Source organism: Sciurus carolinensis, chromosome 6 (assembly GCF_902686445.1).
Source record: "Sciurus carolinensis chromosome 6, mSciCar1.2, whole genome shotgun sequence".
Taxonomy (NCBI): domain Eukaryota; kingdom Metazoa; phylum Chordata; class Mammalia; order Rodentia; family Sciuridae; genus Sciurus; species Sciurus carolinensis.
The window spans coordinates 135876385-135895720 of record NC_062218.1 but is presented as its reverse complement, the minus strand read 5'-3'; the positions used below and the strand labels follow the sequence as shown (position 1 = coordinate 135895720).

General features: G+C 39.1%; 1 protein-coding gene and 1 pseudogene across 1 annotated transcript in view; one reads left to right on the top strand and one right to left on the bottom strand.

Annotated features, from left to right (window-relative positions):
- The first annotated feature begins 3017 nt into the window (after positions 1-3017).
- Sec24a (SEC24 homolog A, COPII coat complex component) overlaps positions 3018-19336 on the top strand; it is an 87912-nt gene continuing 71593 nt past the window's right edge. Inside the window, 1 exon segment of the mRNA XM_047555124.1 lies at positions 3018-3668. Coding sequence (XP_047411080.1) covers positions 3572-3668 — 97 coding nt within the window. The 5' untranslated portion in view covers positions 3018-3571.
- Positions 18142-18948, bottom strand: LOC124986923 (40S ribosomal protein S8-like; annotated as a pseudogene).

Genomic DNA, 19336 nt, shown 5'->3' with positions numbered 1-19336 from the left:
TGCCACTGAACTACATCCACAGCATTTTTCAGTTTTTATTTTAGTTTTAGACAAGGTCTAAGTTGCACTGCCTATGCTGGCCTCAAATTGTGATCCTCCTACCTCAGCTTTCAGAGTTGTTGGATGTTTATAACTTTTTAAAGTAGGGTTGAAGACTCTGAAAATAATTTATTTGGTACCAGGGATTGAACCCAAGAGTGCTTGACCACTTAGCCACATTCCCCGACTCTTCATTTTTTTTTTTTTTTTTTTTTTTAGGTGTAGATGGACACAATGCCTTTACTTTCTTTTTATGTGGTGCTGAGAATGGAACCCAGTGCCTCATACATGCTAGGCAAGTGCTCTGCCACTGAGCTACAGCTCCAGCCCCATCTCTAGCCCTTTTTATTTTTTGAGATAGTGTCTTACTAGGTTACTTACAACTTTGCTAAATTGCTGAGGCTGGCTTCAAACTTGTGAACCTCCTGCCTCAGCTCCTGAGTCACTGGGATTCAGGTGGGCACCACCACACCCAGCACTGAAAATAGTTTTATAACAGATAGATGAAGGGTTCCTGTTGTTCTGGAAAAAAGCAGATTTAAAAAAATAGAATCTATGACTGATACTAGTTAAGGGCAGGTGGAACAGATACAGGTAATAGAAACAAATATCAGTAAGTTTAACAATTGGCAATAGCACCAATAATTTCCCATATTTAAGTGGCCACACTTTAAGTCTATAAGGTTTGATATTGTGTGGGTGCCTAATACTTAATGTGAAAACTACTTTTTATTTTTTGTATGTTGTTCCACCTTAATTCCTTGAACTTACTCTCTACTACTGTCCCTGAGGTTACACATGATAGTTACCTCAATATTTTAAAGCTGACTACAATGAAAATGTTACAAACATTTGAAAGACTTAATCATAGTTTGGGGAAATAATAGCCACAGTTTCCTCAGAACAAATTTTAGAGAAAGTACTGTTTACTTATTAGCAAACCACTTCTAATTATTTAACTAATTTAACCAACGAGGTTATTTTCTTTCTAAAATCTCTGAACACAAAGGTATTGCTTAAACAGAACAAAGTTCAAAGAAAGCTTGATTTAACCAAATCAAACCCCTCAGCCAAGATCAACAAACTAAGATCATTCAAAAGGATTGTATATAAAAAGAGAATTAAACTGCTGTAAGTTTGAGACCAGGTCTATGTATTTATCTTTTGAAGAGTGGCCCTGGTTTTCTGTCTGACTTCATGAAGGTCTAATTTTTTTCCTGAGGTCTATTTCTTCTTTAAAATATTTAGAGACTACTTGTGTATTTTCCTTTTTTTTTTTGGTACCAGGAATTGAACCCAGGGGTGCTTAACCATTGAACTCTTTTTTTTTTTTTTTTTGGGTGCTGGGGATCGAACCCAGGGCCTTGTGCTTGCAAGGCAAGCACTCTACCGACTGAGCTATCTCCCCAGCCCCAACCATTGAACTCTTAACCAGCTCTTTTTTGTATTTTATTTAGATACAGGGTCTCACTGAGTTGCTTAGGGCTCAATAAGTTGCTGAGACTGGTTTTGAACTCCCAAACCTCCTGCCTTAGCCTACTGAGCAGCTGGGATTACAGAAATGTACCACAGTGCCCGGCTATGTATTATATGTGACTTGGGATTTTGTTACAGGAGTTCTAAACTGAAAACAGTTTGGCCAAAAGTATTATCTTCATTCTAAAGAAGGCTTTACAGCTGGGTTCATGGTGCATACCTGGGGAGGCTGAGGCAGGAGGACTGCAACTTTGAGGTCAACCTCAGCAATTTATTGAGACACTGTCTCAAAATTAAAATAAGGTCTTGGGCTGGGATTGTAGCTCACTGGTAGAGCGCTTGTCTAGCATGTCTGAGGCACTGGGTTTGATTCTCAGCACTGCATGTAAATAAAATAAAGGCCCACTGACAACTGAAAAAAATTAAAAAATAAAAATAAAAATAAGGTCTAGGATGCAGCTCAGTGATAAAGTGCTGCTGGGTTAAATACCCAATACCAAAAATAGAAAGAAAGAAGGCTTTATACCTAGGCCTTGTAAAAGAGGAGTTTTAATTGTTGAATTTACTAAGCAAATATACTAAGGTGCTAAGGCAAATGATAATAAAAAACAGGGTTACGGTAAATTTCACATTTGGCTATTTGAATTCTTACTGCTTGTTCTTCAGGTCTGACACAGCAGTTTAGATCTTGCTCTTTTTCCAAGTAATGTAACATTTCATAGTAGATATTTGGTATTAAATGAATTAGGTAAGATGTACTTCACCCTGAGGTTGTGAAACCTGTAGCATGACATTTTAATCAACATGACATTTTAATCATAGTACAGATCTATGAAGAAGGACTTTGTCATCAGCTTAGCGCAGGAAAAAGCTAAGTGGGAATGAAGGTAGCTAAGATCATTATTGAAATCACTAGTTATGTCATCCACTCAGTTTCTACTTCCCTTTGGCCTTATAAGTCAAGTCTAGCTCCAAAAACAAGCAAACCCCCTTTGCTTTACAGAGGGTCACAAACTTTTAGAAGAGGAAATACAACTGCCATTTAATGTACTGCTAGGGAATGGGGCGTATGGCTCAGTAGTAGAGTGCTCTCCTAACCTGAGCAAGGGTTAGATCCTCAGCACTAACGTAAAAAGAAAAAAAAAAAAAATTGTGCTGTTAACGAACTTCAGCGTGACTATGCTATGGACCAGCGAGTTTAAAAATTAAAATCACCTCTGAATCCTCCAGTCAAAAAGCAAAGGCCTTCTTTACTTGATCACATGTTTAACATACATACTTAACTATCTTTTAAAAATTCCCTTACAATTTACACCTGGAATATGACAACAGAATGTGGAATAAAATAATGTGATGAATATTAACCGGTTCCGCTACTAGTGTGGTATAATCCCAACAGAGGATGATGACGTCTGTCGTCTCAGGTAATCCTCAAAGTCCGGGTAGAGGAACTGTTTGCCCCACTCCACGAAAGCGGCCGGTCAAGTCAGCACTGCCCCCGGATCCCCGCTCTGCCCGCGAGGTGACGTTCCAGACACGGGGATTTCCGCAGCGGTGACACACGCCACTTCCGGTCGGCGGCAGGAGTCAGTGACGTGGCAGGCGAGTCCGGGCACCGTCCACGGGGCCGAGACGACGGGACTGTCAGGTGGCTTCGGGGCAGCCCCACGGGGAGAGGTGAGCACGACAGCAGCCGCGAGCTTGGAGCCGGAAGTGCCACGTGTCCTGATTGCGCCTGCGCGGCTGGCGGCTGACAGGCACTTCCGGCCGGGGCCTCCCTCCTCTCCGGTTTAGGCTGCCGCCTCCCAGCCCGGCGTTCGCGACCCCACTGGCCGGACTCCTAAGCCTCTGTTCCCAGGCCAGGCCGTGGCTGCCGGCTGGCTGGGGAGAGTGAGGCGCCATGTCTCGGGCTTGATGCTCAGCCCTCTCTTCTTCAGTCTTCAGTCCTAAGTCTTTGGCCCCCTCCCTCCGCTTTCAGCAATCGTCTTTCAGCTCCCCGCCTGGCGCTGTTGTCGATCCAGACCAGTCTCTCCCAACAAGGATAACTGCGGTCGTCATGTCCCAACCGGGGATACCGGCCTCCGGCGGCGCCCCAACCAGCCTCCAGGCCCAGAACGGGGCCTCCTCGGCCTCGGGGTCTCCTTACACCAACGGTGAGTGCTGCTTGGGGGCGAAGAGGAGGGCTCAGCCTGGCCGGGGCTGGAACTCACCTTTGGATGCTTTTTCCTCTTGAGGCGACCGAGGAGGAGAGGGTGACCTCTCTGCTGGGGTCTGGCGCGGGTGATTGTGGGCGGCCGAGTCCCCGATACCGCGGCGTTTGTGCACTATATTATATTTTATATACATACACACACACACACACACACACACACACACACATATATACATATACATATATATAAATTCAGTCAGCAAACAGTTAACGAGCACTTTTGTATGCAGCGCCCCCGCAAACAAGATTTTAAAAAGCCTGATTGGGCCAATTCCTCAAAAAACGGTCAGAGTGGTTGTACCTGCGCGCCCCCTCGCTCCAGTCTCCAGGGGAGCAGGGTTTGGAGTCTGATTTATCTCGCGGTGGGTGGGGGTCGTGTTCTGAGTTTGCGGAAATGATTGAATGAATGACTCTGCCTTGTGGAGACCCCTTTAGGACCCACTCATCTCTCCCAGGACTTTCCCAGAACTGTGCCTAGGCCACCTGTTCAGTTTTTCTGCTATGAAAGAACCAAATAGACGAGAGGATTTCCTGTTTGATTTCTAAAGGCCTTTACAACACTTGGAAAATGGTTGAACATAATGACTCTCTGAACCTCTGAGAGGAGTGTACATGTGGCACTGTAATTTGTCATTTGGTGTGAGAATGTCTTAGTTTTATACTTCTTCTGGATTCCTTAAATTGTCCTACATGGTAATTTGCTATACTTATTTTAATTGTTATTATCGAGAAAGATTTTCTGTCAACAGCCTGCCTGCTTACCCATTTACTTACACCTCTTTGATTTATGGAAATAAGACCAGTAGAATAATACTGAAGTGCTTAAAGTGCATACTGGAATCTAAGATTACTGTGAAGTTGGAGAAAATAGCCAGTGACTAAAATGGCCAGTTTACATTGTTTTTAGAGACAACTACTGTTTTCTTTACAAAGAAGTCTCTTTGTAGGACCTTTAAAATATCTATGGGTAGGCAGCTATGTGGGCTGAAGCAAGAATAAATGGGGAATAGGCACTGAAAGTGTGTTAACTTGAATCATTTGTTCTTTCTCCAGTTTATAGTAGCAGATTACGTAAACTACATTCTACTCTATGGTATTTAGTAGCATTTACACAGAAGATGAAATTATTTTAAGATATTCACTTTAAGGTGAAAAATAAAGCAAGATGTCACAGGGCCATGGATTTTTCATATAATTTCTAAATTGCAATCTTATATAAACTTTCAAAGGTAAATCTTGCAAATGTGCTTTTGAGTTTATATATAGATGTGGTTATTGTAATTTTGAAATGCTCCAAGGAACTTAACCACTGTGATATATGCTCTTTTGGTGGTGTTATTACTATGTTGATTTGATTCAGGCCAATAGACATTTGTTGCACACCATCTAAGGTCTGCCCTTGAAGATCTAAAAGAGAATAAGAAATCACTTCCTGTACATAGGTTACCAGAGCCAGTTGGAAATTCAGCAGTGTAACTGGTGATTTCATTTCAGGGTGATAGCCGCTGGAAGAATGTGCCAACTGAGATGGGGAGTGAAATCACAGAAGTGTGTACATATAAGACACTTTTAAGATATAATTTTAGGGGCTGGGGAGATAGCTCAGGCGGTAGAGTGCTTGCCTTGTAAGTACAAGGCCCTGGGTTCGATCCCCAGCACCCCCCCCCAAAAAAAAATATATATATATATATATATAATTTTAGCTTTTTTTTTTTTTTTTTTTTGGAGGAGAGCACTCTATCACTGAGGTACATCCCCACCTTTTTTATTTTGAGAAGAGCTAGTTGCCCAGGCTGTCCTTGAATTTGAATTCTTTCTACCTCAGCCTCCCAAATAGTTGGGATTATAAATGTGCACCTCTGCACCTGACTTCACTTTTTCTAAGCTTTGTTTCTAAAGTTTATTTTCAATAAATGGTTGGTTGTTGTTGTTTATCCTAGTAATAATACAGAGAATAAGGATGTGTTGGTGAATTGAGTAGGGTGGGGGATATTCCTCTAGAAGGTTAAGAGGAAAAAGTTTCAGTGAGCATGGTAGTGCATGCCTGTGAATCTCAGTGACTCTGGAGGTTGAGGCAGGAGGAACAAAAGTTCCAGGCCAGCCTCAGCAATTTAGTGAGACCCTAAGCAACTTAGTAAGACCGTATCTCAAAATAAAATATAAGAAGAGCTGAGTATGTAACCCAGTGGTAAAGCATCCCTCAGTTCAATCCCCAGTACAAAAAAAAAAAGAAAGAAATTTAACAAATGAAAAAGAGAAGTTTCAATGCTGGAATCTAGTTTTAGTTAACTCTTCTAAGGGAGTGATTACTGCTTAAATATTCTATTGAAAACTCAAGCTTTAGATTTAATGTAGCTTACATAAGTTACATATTATAGTACAGTTAGATGTTCAGATATTTTTAGATTATAATCAAAAGATCTAATAATGACCCTTTTCATTTTTCTATGACTTGCTTTCATATCGTATGGTGTCATTATGTTACAGAATTTGCATTATATCCTAAAAGTTGTCTGGACAAGTTTTTCTAAGTCTTTGTGTGGATTGTATATATTTCCTTTGCAAAAAAATTGATAGCGAGACTGCAAACTGTTTAAAATTAGCTGATCTTAATCTGATTACCATGTAATAAGGGTAAAGTCAAATAATTAATCCCACTGAATCTTACCTGCTTTATCAACTATTTGAATCAACTTGCCAAGACAAATTGCAGTTTTATTGATTTCATTCATTTATAATAATTATGTAATATTCACTTTTTTTACTATAGAATAAAGGATGAGAAGGATATTCTCTACCTTTCTCCTTTATTCCTGCTATATTGTAACTTTAAAATGTTTGGTCACCTTCCCTCTAGACTGTAAGCCCTGTGAAGGGAAAGATGTCATTCTTTTTCCAGCTCCCCATAGTCTAGCACATTTTAGGGGTAACCAGTTTTGTTGAACAAAAGTGTTAGAATTGGGTATTTTGCAGTTCAGTTCACTAAACATGTATTGATTTGTTAATAGTAATATTAGAGTTCACTTCCAAATTCTTATTTTTTCTGGTTCTTTTTTGTACAGTACCATCAGTCAAAACAGAATTTGTGAGCCTCTGTAATCCCAGCAACTCAGGAGGCTAAGGCAGGAGAATCTCAAGTTTGATGCCATCCTGGACAATCTGTCTCAAAATAAAAAAAGGGCTGTGGATGTGGCTCAGTGGTTAAGTGCTCCTGGGTTCAATCCCTGGTCCCCCCCCCCCCCCCCCCAAAAAAAAAAAAAAAGAAAAAAAAAAGAACCTACCGTATTGCATTTAGTGACCATTGAGCTTCTTGTTTTATCTCTGCTGATAGATTGAGAGCTTCTTAAAGACAGAAATAGTGCTGGTTGCAGTGGTGATGGCCTGTAATCCCAGCTACTCTGGAGGCTGAAGCAATAGGTTCAAAAGTTTAAAGTCAGCCTGGGTAATTTAGTGAGATCCTGATTCAGAAAGGGCTGGGGATAGCTAAGTGGTAGAGTGGTCCTGGGTTTTATGCCCAGTACCACCAAAAAAGGGTAGGTCGGGGGAGAGAGAAAGAAAAAAATAGTAACAGGAATTAATATTTATTGTTCACTTACTATGTGCCCAGGCACACAGTGCTTGGTAGTTCTATTATATGCATATCTCATTTAATTCTTACAATAGCCCTTTGAGGTAAGAACTGTTATTTTTACTGACAAGGAAACTGGTGAGTAGTCAACTAGTTGGTGTTCACAGGAGTACTAAATTGTAGAATCCAGATTTAAATGTAAGCAGTCTTACTTAGTAACTGTTGCCCTATTATGTAGTTATCTTTTGATCTCAGATCTTTGAATTAATCTCTAAATCAAAGATCAGAACCTTTTCAGTTTCTTTACATGGGTAAATGTGTATAATTTTAGTAAATATTGACTGACACTTTTCTAAACTGCTACCTACCTATTTTTCTTTCGGGTTTTAATTAAACGCATGATCTACCTGTGTTTTTAGTTCATTTGTTTGCTGTTACAACATCACTTTTCATAAATGTTATGTAGATCCTGAGATTGAATCTTAGCCTTTGTTATCCCACTTCTGTTGCTTTCTTGTTTGTTCATTTGTTTTCCCTTTGCAGGGAATCAAACCCAGGGCCTTGCACATGTTTGTTAAGCATTCTACTCCTGAGCTACATCACCAGCCCCAGTTGGTAAATTCTTGAAGTGATTAGTATATTCTAATGTATTGTGTGAGTTGAGGTATTAAATTAGAAAACAATTCCCATTGAGTTCTATAGAATAGAAAGTTACAAAGGTAGGACCTGGGGTCTCAATTTGTACCATTACTGCACGTTCCTCTTTGATTCTGTAGTTGCTGTTTGGATGATTGTGAAACTCTCCTCTGTGCTCAATTCAGTCTCATTTGCTTGTGTCTTTCTTTTTGGTACTAGGGATTGAACCTGGAGGCACTTTACCTACATCCCCATCCCTTTTGATTTTTGATTTTGAGACTGGGTTTCACTAAATTGCTGAGGCTGGCCTCTAACTTGTGGTCCTCCTGCCTCAGCCTCTTGAGTTACTGGGATTACAGGTGTGGGGCTTGCTTTGCTTCTTTCTGATTTAACCTTTGTTCCCACACATTCCCCAAACTGCCCTTAATAAAGCCTCAAGTGGCTTCCCAGTTATTAAATAAAACATTTTTCAACCCTTATTTCCCAAGCAGCATTTGGTATATGTATATGTATATATATATATATATATTTTTTTTTTTTTTTTTTTTTTTTTTTTTTTTGATGCCAGGGATTGAATCCAGGAGCACTTAGCCCCTGAGCCACATCCCCAGCCCATTTTATTTCTTATTTTGAGGCAGTGTCTCACTGAGTTGCTTAGGGCCTCGCTAAGTTGCTGAGGCTGGCTTTGAACTTGGGATTGTCCTGTCTCAGCCTACTCAGATGCTGGGATTACAGGTGTGTAATCCCACCTGTGTGTCACCACACCTGGCAGCATTTGATATTCTTGATCAATACTTATTGTTTTACAAGGATTTCTTTTCTTGATTTTTTAGGATATCCCACCCTTCTCTTTTGACCTTTATGGTTGCTATTTCTCTTTAGCAATATTCTCAATATTTTTACCAGTTTTGGTTACTTTCTCTTTTCCTTGAATATTAGTATTCCTTAAGGTTCTGATCTCTCTTTTCTTTTCTTCTTACTCCTATACATGCTTTCTGGATGGTATTATTAAATTCCATAATATTAAATATTATGCATATGCCACTGACTCTCAGTTATATTTTAAGCTGCAACTTACCTCTTTGTCTGCATATAGGTATCTTTCTATTAGACATCTCCACCTGGATTTCCTGGCTCCTGAAAATTAGTATGTATAAAATACCTCTTCAGTCTCTTTTTCCCTTTATCATTCCCCACCTTCTTTAATATTTTCTCATCTTTCTGTCCCAATGAATAGTACTGTCCATTCACTGAACTGCTCAGGTCAGAAAGCGGGGAGTCATCCTTGATTTCCTTCCTTTCTTTATTACCCATATTATTTCTATACCCCAAACTATCTGTTCTGTTGTATTTGTAATTGTAATTCAATTGTTTTAAAATTGAATTATCGTAAAATTGATTCAATTGTTTATAATTGTAATGTATAGAAACTAAATATTTCTGTGACTCCAAATGTTAAATTCTTTTTTAGAGTCTTGGCTGAGAAATCTGATATCCGTATTGGTTTCCCCCTATATGTAATCTTATGCTTTTCTCTCACAGCCTTCAAAATCCTATCTTTATTTTGTATGTTAGGCATTTTCATTATAATGTGCCTTGGTGTGGATCTGTTGTGATTTTGTGTATTTGGTATTCTGTAAGCCCCTTGTATTTGATTTTCCATTTCATTCTTCAGGTTTGGGAAATTTTCTGATATTATTTCATTGAATAGATTGTTTATTCCTTTAGTTTGTATCTCTGTACCTTCCTCAATCCTGATAATTCTTAAATTTGGTCTTTTCATGATGTCCCATAGTTCTTGGAGATTGTGTTCATGATTTCTTACCATCTTCTCTGTTTGGGCAACTTTATTTTCAAGATTAAATATTTTGTCTTCCTTGTCTGAAGTTCTGTCTTCCAAGTGTTCTAAGTCTGTTGGTGATGCTTTCCATTGAATTTTTTATTTGGTTTATTGTTTCCTTCATTTTAAAGATTTCCATTTGGTTTCTTTTTCTTTTTTTTTTTTTTTTTGCTGTACCGGGAATCGAACTCAGGGCCTTGTGCTTGTGAGGCAAGCATTCTACCAGCTGAGCTATCTCCCCAGCCCCCATTTGGTTTCTTTTTGTTTGTTTGTTTTGTTTTTTGTTTGAGAATCTCTGTCTCCTGCAGTTGCTCTTTCAACTGCTTATTGGAGTGATCATTCATTGTCTGCATTTGCTCTCTTATATCATCCTTTGCTTCATGAATCATTTTAATTATGTATAATCTGTATTCCTTTTCTGACATTTCTTCTACCATACTGTCACTGGATTCTATTAATATAGAATCTAGATTGGTTTGGATCATTTTCTTTCCTTGTTTTTTCATGTTGTTCATGTATCTTCCCCTCTAGTAGTGCAGATCTAGGGTATTGCAGTTTCCCCCCATAGGCTTATAGTGACCCTATAGGTTTCTAATAACTTTTCTTTAAGGGGAAGATTAATATTAGCAGTGCCCAGTATGGACAATCAATATGCAACCATAAACCAAATAGCCCCTATGAGGATGTTAACAAATTGTCATAATAAACAGAATGAGTTCAATTATTATCTTCAGTATAACAAATAGATTTGCAATAAGGTCTACAGTATCTAATGGAGGACAATGAGGATGGGGAGGGGTATTGGATGTAGCTGTTAATGGACTAAGAAAAGAATATATATAAGTTCTAGATAATAAAAAGAGTGAGAGCAATCAAAAGAAGTTGGTTGTTAGCATGCGAAAAGGGAGAAAGAGACTCTGAGGGAACTGGTAAAAAAAAAAAAAGGAAAAGAGCAAGAAAAGAAATAAAAACTTAAAATTTTTCAATAAGGAGAAAAAAGAAAATCTACACTATAACAGTCATATAGTATTCAAACCTCCCAGTCTTCAGTAGCCTGATGTATGAGAAGTACCTGACAATGAGCTTCCAATCTCTAGCAGGCTTCTCAGGATGGGATTTGTCCCACCTTAAGATGGGAGATACAGCTTCCAGGATTATCCAAAAGGGCCGTTCTGGCTTCCCAATGTGTTGGCAAATGGAGAGCTGCAGCTGGGGGTGTGGGCGTGGTTGGCTGGAGATCGTAGATGGGGTGTGCGGTTGGTCGGGCAGGGGTCTTGGATCCTGGAGTTGGGGTGTTGTTGGTCTGGTAGCAGGATCCTGGAGGCCGGGTACAGTCAGTCAGTATGGAGGTCCTGGTGGTAGGGCGCAGTCAGTCAGGGGAGCAGTCAGTCTGAGGGCCCCCGGGGCAGGGAGTGGTTGGTCAGCCTGAGGGGTCCTGGAGACGGGTCCAGTCAGTCCGACCAGGGGTCCTACAGGTCCTGGTTGTTGTCTCAAAATGGCGGCAGCCACGGGTAACCAAACCTGCAGGTACTATGACAATGAACTTCCAGGCAACAGCAGGCAGCTGGTCCTGCACTGGTGGTCTGCAGTCAGTCTGCTGGCTGCTGTCGGATGATTGGCAGGTGAACTTCAGGTGGTGGGTGATGGGTAGGTGAAAGGCAGGCGATGGACAGGCAGGAGGCAGGCAAATGGCATATGGTAGGCGCCAGACAGTGAGCATTCTGGACTCAAAAAGTAGCGCATATGCTGGCAGACTGCAGGTGATTGCAGTAGACAAATGGGTTAAACAGCAGAGGATTGATAAGCAGCAAAAACTGCCTCACTGAGAAACAGATATCCTCTGCTTGAAATCCGAGTTATGGAGCGACAAGGAAGCAGCCTCCCTCTAGTCCGCCATCTTGGATCTCCTCTTTTTGTTAAATGTATGTACAAACACAAAATTTGGTATAAACTCCATGTGTATAGCTGTTGTATAATTATAAAATCAAAACATTGAAGTAAAAAATATCTATAAGAGTAGTACAGTTCATAAATAGATACTTCTCAAAAGAAGAAATATAAATGGCCTATGAATATATGAAAAAAAATTCCAACATCTTTAGCAATTAGAGAAATAATGCAAATCAAAACTATGCTGAGATTTCATCTCATTCCAGTTAGAATGACTGCCATCAAGAATAGAAACAATAGGGCTGGGGAGATAGCTCAGTCGGTAGAGTGCCTCGCAAGCACAAGGCCCTGGGTTCCATCCCCAGCACCGGAAAAAAAAAAAAAAAAAAAAAAAAAAAAGAATAGAAACAATAATAAATGCTGGAGAGGATGTGAGGGAGAGGAATAGTTTTATACCGTTGGTAGGATTGTAAATTAGTACAACCACTGTGGAAATCATTATGGAGGTTCCTCAGAAGATTGAGCATGGAACCACCATATGATCCAGCTATACCACTCCTTGTTATTTATCCCAAACAAAGTCAGCATACTGTAATGATACATGCATACCCATGTTTATAGCAGTATAATTCATAGTAGCCAAACTCTGGAACCAGCCTCGCTGTTCATTAGTGGATGAATGGATAAAGAAAATGTGGTATGTATACACAATGGAGTTTTATTCAGCCATAAAGAAGAATGAAATTATGTCACCAGCAGGAAAATGGATGGAACTTGAGAACATTGTGTTAAGTATAATAAGCCAAACTCAAAGTCAAGAAGTGTATGTTTTTGCACATATGTGAAAGCTGGAGAGGAAAAAGGAAAAAAAAGGTGGGAGGGAGGGTCTCAGGAAAATCAAAGGGAGATAGTAGAAGAAAGGGACCAGAGGGAGGGAAAGGGGAAATACTGGGGAATGATATTGGTCAAATTATATTGTGTGCATGTATGAATATATAACAATGAATCCTACTATTATGTATAATTATAATGTACCATTAAAAATATGGGAAAAATACAGTTCAATTTTAAGACATTCAATAATGTAACAGTTTATCTGAAGCCACAATTGATTGGATTGTTGTAGTTTTATGATGAAGTAATCATTGGTTGCTATCCTGGTCACTATTTTTCCTTTTTATTTATTTACTTTTTCTTTGGTGTTGGAACTTGAACCCAGGCCTTAATACTCATTTTCCTGAGACTTTTCTTTCTTTTCTTTTCTTTTTTCTTTTTTTTTTAATACTAGGGGTTGAACCCATTGTCACTCAACCACTGAGCCACATCCCCAGCCCCTTTTTATATTTTATTAGAGTCAGGGTCTCACTGAGTTGCTTAGTACCTCACTAAGTTTCTCTGGCTGGCTTTGAACTCCCTATCCTCCTACCTCAGCTTCCTGAGCCACTGTGATTACAGATGTGCACCACTGTTCCCCGTCAGCTCTTTTTTCTTAAGACTTGTTTGTTGCTGAGGATCAAACCTAGGGTGTAGCACATACTAAGCATGTACTCTAGCACTCTAGCACTTACTAGGTAAGTGCTCTGCTGTTGAGCTATTCCCTCAACCCTCTTTCACCCTCATGATAACATTTTGGGTACATCCTGATAATCTTCACATTTTAAGGTCATTTGATTAGAAACCTAAATTCCCTTTTGTTGTGTAGAAACCTAAATTCCCTTTTGTCATGTAACTTAATGAGATTCCAGGAATTAGAACATGGACTTCCATGTGAATCATTTCTACTTAAAATACACATCAACCCCATCATTGCTTGGTTATTTGTCTTCCTTTTTAAAGATGAATATTGTTTTCAGTTGGGGGAGAAAAATATTTTCCTATAACTTCTTAGGTTCAAGTATGTGCCACCATGCCTCACTCAAATCCATATTTCTTAAAAAGTGTAGTCCTCAGTTCCTGTTTCATTTCAGGCACGTGTCTTGATACTTTGCTCTTGTCATACTGAGCTTTTTTCAGAATGCCTTTCCATGTTAACAAGCTATTGCACATATAGTTCCTTTACAGGAACACTTTTTTTTTCTTCTTCTTTTGGTACCAGAGATTGAACCCAGAGGCAGTTTACCACTAAACCACATTCCCAGCCCTTTATTTTTTAATTTTTTTTTTTTTTTTTTTGCGGTGCTAGGGATTGAATCCAGTGCCTCCTGCTTGCGAGGCAAGTACTCTACCAACTGAGCTATATCCCCAGCCCTTATTTTTTAATTTTAAGATGATGTGTCACTAAGTTGCTAAGAGCCTCGCTTAAATTGCTGAGGTTAGGTTTGAACTTGCAATCCTCCTGCCTCAGTGTCCCAAACTGCTGGGAATACAGGCATGTGCCACCATGCTTGGTTTACAGGAACATTTTTGATGATTTTTTTTTTTTTTCCTGAGACTGTTCTCTTTTGAGGATTGTTTGTTTTGTGCTGGGGATCAAACCCAGGGCCTGGCACATGCTATGCACATTCTATATCACTGAACTATACCCCAGCCTTCTCAGGTTTTAGCTTAAAATTCCCTTCTTCAGGAAACCAGCTTTGCTACCTTTCTGTCTTCAGTCTAGCCCAAGTGCTGCCTCAGTCAGTGCTGTCAGTGTCATGGGCTTCCCTTGTCACATCACTCTCTATTGTCATTGCCTGGTATTTGCCCATCTAGACTGAGCTACCTGAGTGCAGGGATGAAATGGACCTTATTCACCTTTGTATTCTAAGAATGCCCTTAATTAACATTCTTGGTGTAAGATGAATAATTGTTCTAAATATAGGGCTATTGTTTAACAGATGACAGAATGGAAAAAAAATTAGTTCAAAAGAAATTATTTGCTTTACTAATATTAGATTTATCATTTTGCTGCAGTGTTAAGGACACAATTATTTTTTTGTGTGTGATGACAATAGCAAATATTTCAAGAGGGCTAACTAGCCTGACTGGGTAGCACATGCCTATAATCCCAGCAATTTCAAAGGTTGAGCAGGAGGATTGAAAAATCAAGACCAGCCTGGGTAACTTAGTGAGACCCTGTCTCAAAATAGTAAAAAATAAAAAGGACTGGGGACGTACCTCTGGGGTAAAGCACCCCTGGGTTTGATCCCTAATACTGAAAAAAAAAAAAAAATAACCAAAGGCACTAACTATATGAAAAACACTATTATAAATGTTTGACATAAATCTCATTCTCACGTTGTATTAGTTTCCTGTTACTGCTATAACAAATTACCACAAATTTAGTGTCTTCAACACAAATTTAAGTTCTAGAGATCTGAAGTCTGACTTGGGTCTCAGCTAATATCAAGGTGTCTTCAAGGCTGTAATCCTTTCTGGAGCCTCTGTCAGAGAATCTTCTTTCTTCCCTTTGTCTACCTTCTGGAGGCTCTCATTCCTTGTCTTGTGATCTTCCCTCTTCAAAGCCAGCAGTGGCTTGGTGAATCTCACATAACATCACTCAGACACTGACTTTCCTGCCTCCCTCTTTCACCCTTGTGATTACGTTGGATACATCTTGATAATCTTCCCATTTTAAGGTCAGTTGATGAGGAACCTAAATTCCATTTGCATCCATAATTCTCCTTTGTCATCTAACCTAGGACAATTCCAGGGATTAGGACATGGACTTCCTTGTGAGTTGTTTCCACTTAAAATATACAATAATGTTGATCCTATTACTATTCCCATTTTATAGATGAGGAAACTGAAGCATAGAGAAGTTAAATATCTTGGTGCTACAAATCAAACCCAGGGCTTGAGCTTGCAATTCTCTTTTTGTTGTCGTTTGGTTGGTTTTGGTTTTGGTATGTTGCTCAGGCTGTACTCAAAACGATCCTCTTGACAGCCTTCTGAGTATTGGGATTATTGATGTATGACACTACTCAGTTCAAAAAGGCAAATATCTTGCTCAAGAATGAATACTTAACTAAAAGGATTTGTCTCAGATAGTTGATCCAGTCTGTACTCGCCCCCCCTCCCTTTTAACATTGGTGCCATCTATTTATACAGAAAGTCTTGGTCATAGCAAACCGAGGAAGATCCAAGATTTTAGGGTGGGATTATTTCTTCATCTGTCATAACTACAAGAATTCAAGTCAGAAAATCAACTAGATGGTTATTCATATAATTCTGGAGGGAGATGAAATTTGGGGTTGGATAGAAATAGGGAGCAGGCATAGGAATAGGAAAGACTGTAGAATAAATCTCATAATTTTCCTATGTATACCTATGAAAATACCTAAGTGAATCCCACCATTGTACCCACCTACAAGAATGGGATTCTGATTACAATAAGATATATCCCATGCTTGTATAATTTTATCAAAATGGATTCTACTGTCATATATAACTGAGAAGAACTAATAAAATAAAAAAAAAATTTAAAAATTACCATTTTAGATAGGTGCAGTGGCGCATACCTATAATCCCAGGGAGTTAGGAGGCTGAGGCATGAGGACTGCAATTTTGAGGCCTGCCTGGGAATTTAGCAAGACCCTATCTCAAAATAAAAACTATAAAGGGCTGAGATTATAGCTCAATGGTAAAGTGCCCAGGGTTAAATTCCCAGTACCACAAAAAAGAAATAAAAAAAAGAAAAAAAGAATTAACCCTTCAGAAAATAGATTAGATCACCCATAAACCATAGAAGAACAGATGGAGAAAGGCAAAGGAAGAAAGGAGTCTGTACTTTATTTTTAATTTTTGGTACTAAATGCAGGGATGCATAACCACTGGGTCACATCCCCAGCCCTTTTTATTTTTTTATTTTGAGATAGTATCTCACTAAGTTGCAGAGTGTGGCTTCAAACTTGTGAGTTGCTAAAATTACAAGTGTGTGACACCATGCCCAGCAGGGGTAAGAAATTCTTTGAATGGCTTGCTAGTAAAGGTCTTTGGTAATTAAGTGGAGTAATGTCAGTTTATGCTGACCTTACCATAGACCCATGTTAAACTCAAAAGAGTGGTTCCATTATACATAAATATTTAAAAGGAGCTTTATTCTTCACTGGAAATTACTCATTAAGCCATTTCATATTATTTGGTAAAATCTTATAAGATAGATTTGTAAAGGTTTGCTTATTCAGAATTACAGTCTGCTCCAGGTTGGTTTAAGTACAGAGAACATAACCACCTATCCAGAGTTAAAGATTAGAAAAAAAAGAATCCTTGGCATAAACAGGTGAGCATATATTACTATCAGATTAGGACTAGAGAGACCTAAGAAGAGAAAATCCATGATTGTTTAATGTAACAAGGAGATCTAATAAATCTAAGTCTAGTGCACACTCTCTTCTCTGAATTCCCATATTCTGTGTTAACCTGACCTTAGGGAAAAATGTTGCTTTATAGTAAAATTTGCCTAAAGAACAGCAAGAAGCAAATATTTGAAGAATCAGGATATAAGTGGAGAACTGGCCTTCTAGACTAGGAAGAAACATATAATACACATATTTTATATATATATATATATATATGATCCTGGCTCTGATTTATTAAAATAAAATGAAGTCACCCAGGCATGGGGGCATACACCTGTAATCCCAGCGACTTTGGAGACTGAGGCAAGAGAGTTGCAAGTTGGGGGCCAGCCACTTAGCAAGGCCCTAAGCAATTTAGTGAGACCCTGTCTCAAAATAAAAAATAAAAAAGATCTGGGAATATGGCTCAGTGGTTAAATGCCCCTGGGTTTAATCCTCAGTACAAAAACAAAAACAAAAATAAAAACCTAAATAGAATAAAATGAATGTCTAATGAAAGGGAGGGAGGGAGGGTGGAAAGGAGAGAAAAAGAAAGAAGTTGTAATTTTAAATGTAATACAGTGGGTAGGAAATAAATCAGGGATAAGGGAGGATGCAAGGTAATTTGGTGGCTTTCATAAAACTATTATCTGGGGAATATATAATTCAAAATAATACTTTAAATGGTGACCCAGCATATGTATATTCTTTATGTATGTATTTACAGTTGAAATCATACAGTAATATTTACCATTGTTACATTGTACTTTGCTCTGATATTTAAATTCTTAACTATTATCTGCTCTTTTCATCAATAAAAAAGATAGTTTGTGCCACATCCACCTGCAATATCAGCCACTCAGGAGGCTGAGGTAGGAGGATCTCAAGTTCAAGGCCAGCCTGGGCAATTTAGCAAGATCCTATCTCAAAATAAAAAATTAAAAGGACTGGGGAGGTAGCTCAGTGGTAAAGCATCCTGGGTTCAAGACCCAGTACCATTAAAAAGAAAAAGGTAATTTGTAACTTACTGATTTCATAACCAATTAATGGGTTGGTACCCATAGTTTGAAAATATTAAGTTAAACCAGTATGAGAAAGCAATCTTGTACAATGAGAACCATTGTAGAGACTCATATAAGATGACTTCTTTTGTGAGAAATTTTTTTTTTCATAGAACAATAAACACCTTTATTACATGAACTAAGACAGAAGGGAAGAGGATTCATTTGCCTTTCTGGGCTTTGATTTTCCTCAGAACTCCCAACTCCTTGTGTTCTCACATATAGCCATCTGCTCAGCCATACTGTCTTGATCTTGATGCAGTGCAGGCAAGAAGCTTGCCCTGCTGGAACTCTCCTCCAGAAGAGTGCTGATTTTAGCATTCTCCTTTCATCATGTTTCTTTTGAATTTTCTTTGATTGCTCTTTGTTTAAAATTTCTTCCTTCTCAGGAGTCAGCTTGGCTCCCTTCTTAGGGCCCAGGTGCAATGTATAGTCAGACTTGAACCACTGTCGGTATGGTGTGCTATTAGTGAGCGTCATGCAGTTCTTCACCAGGGTCTTGGTGTGGACCAGCTCATTATTGGATGCATTGTAGACAACATCAGTGATCCTTGTTTTGTGAGTACAACACTCAGAGCCCCAAGAGAAGCTCCCCATATCTAGCCTCAAAGCCTGGTACTTCTTGTTGCCTCCTCACACTTGGACATGCGGCAGGGACCAATCTTAGTATTGGCAGCAGGGCATCCCAACTCATACTTCCACTTCTTGGGGGTAGGTCTTTCTCTTGCCCCGAGTCTTTTTTTTTTTTTTTTTTTTTTTTTTTTTTTTTGTGGTGCTGGGGATTTGAACCCAGAGCCTTGTGCTTGCAAGGCAAGCGCTCTACCAACTGAGCTATCTCCCCAGCCCTCTTGCCCCGAGTCTTGTGGCACTTGTACCAGTTGTCTGGAGAGATGCCTATTGCTTGGTGCTGACTGGAAATAGTTGAGAAATAACTTTTATGGAAAAAGCCTTACTTTAGAATTAGGCATTTATGATACACTAAATAATTGATAAACTTTTTTTAACTAGTTAGTTAGAAATTAAATATTCTATTCTTAGTAGAGACAAGTTCCACAATAAAGTAACTTAGTGACAAATTTAACAAGCTATAAGGAATCTTGAAAAAAGAATGAAATATTATTTAAAGATAAAGTTTTTTTATTTTTTTATTTTTTGGTACCAAGTTTTGAACTCAGGGGCATTTGACCCTTGAGCCACATCCCCAGCCCTGTTTTGTATTTCATTTAGAGACAGGGTCTTACTGAGTTGCTTAGTGCCTTGCCTTTGCTGAGGCTGGCTTTGAACTTGCAATCCTCCTGTCTCAACCTCTCAAGCTGCTGGGATTACAGGCGTGTGCCACTGCACTCAGCTGAAGAT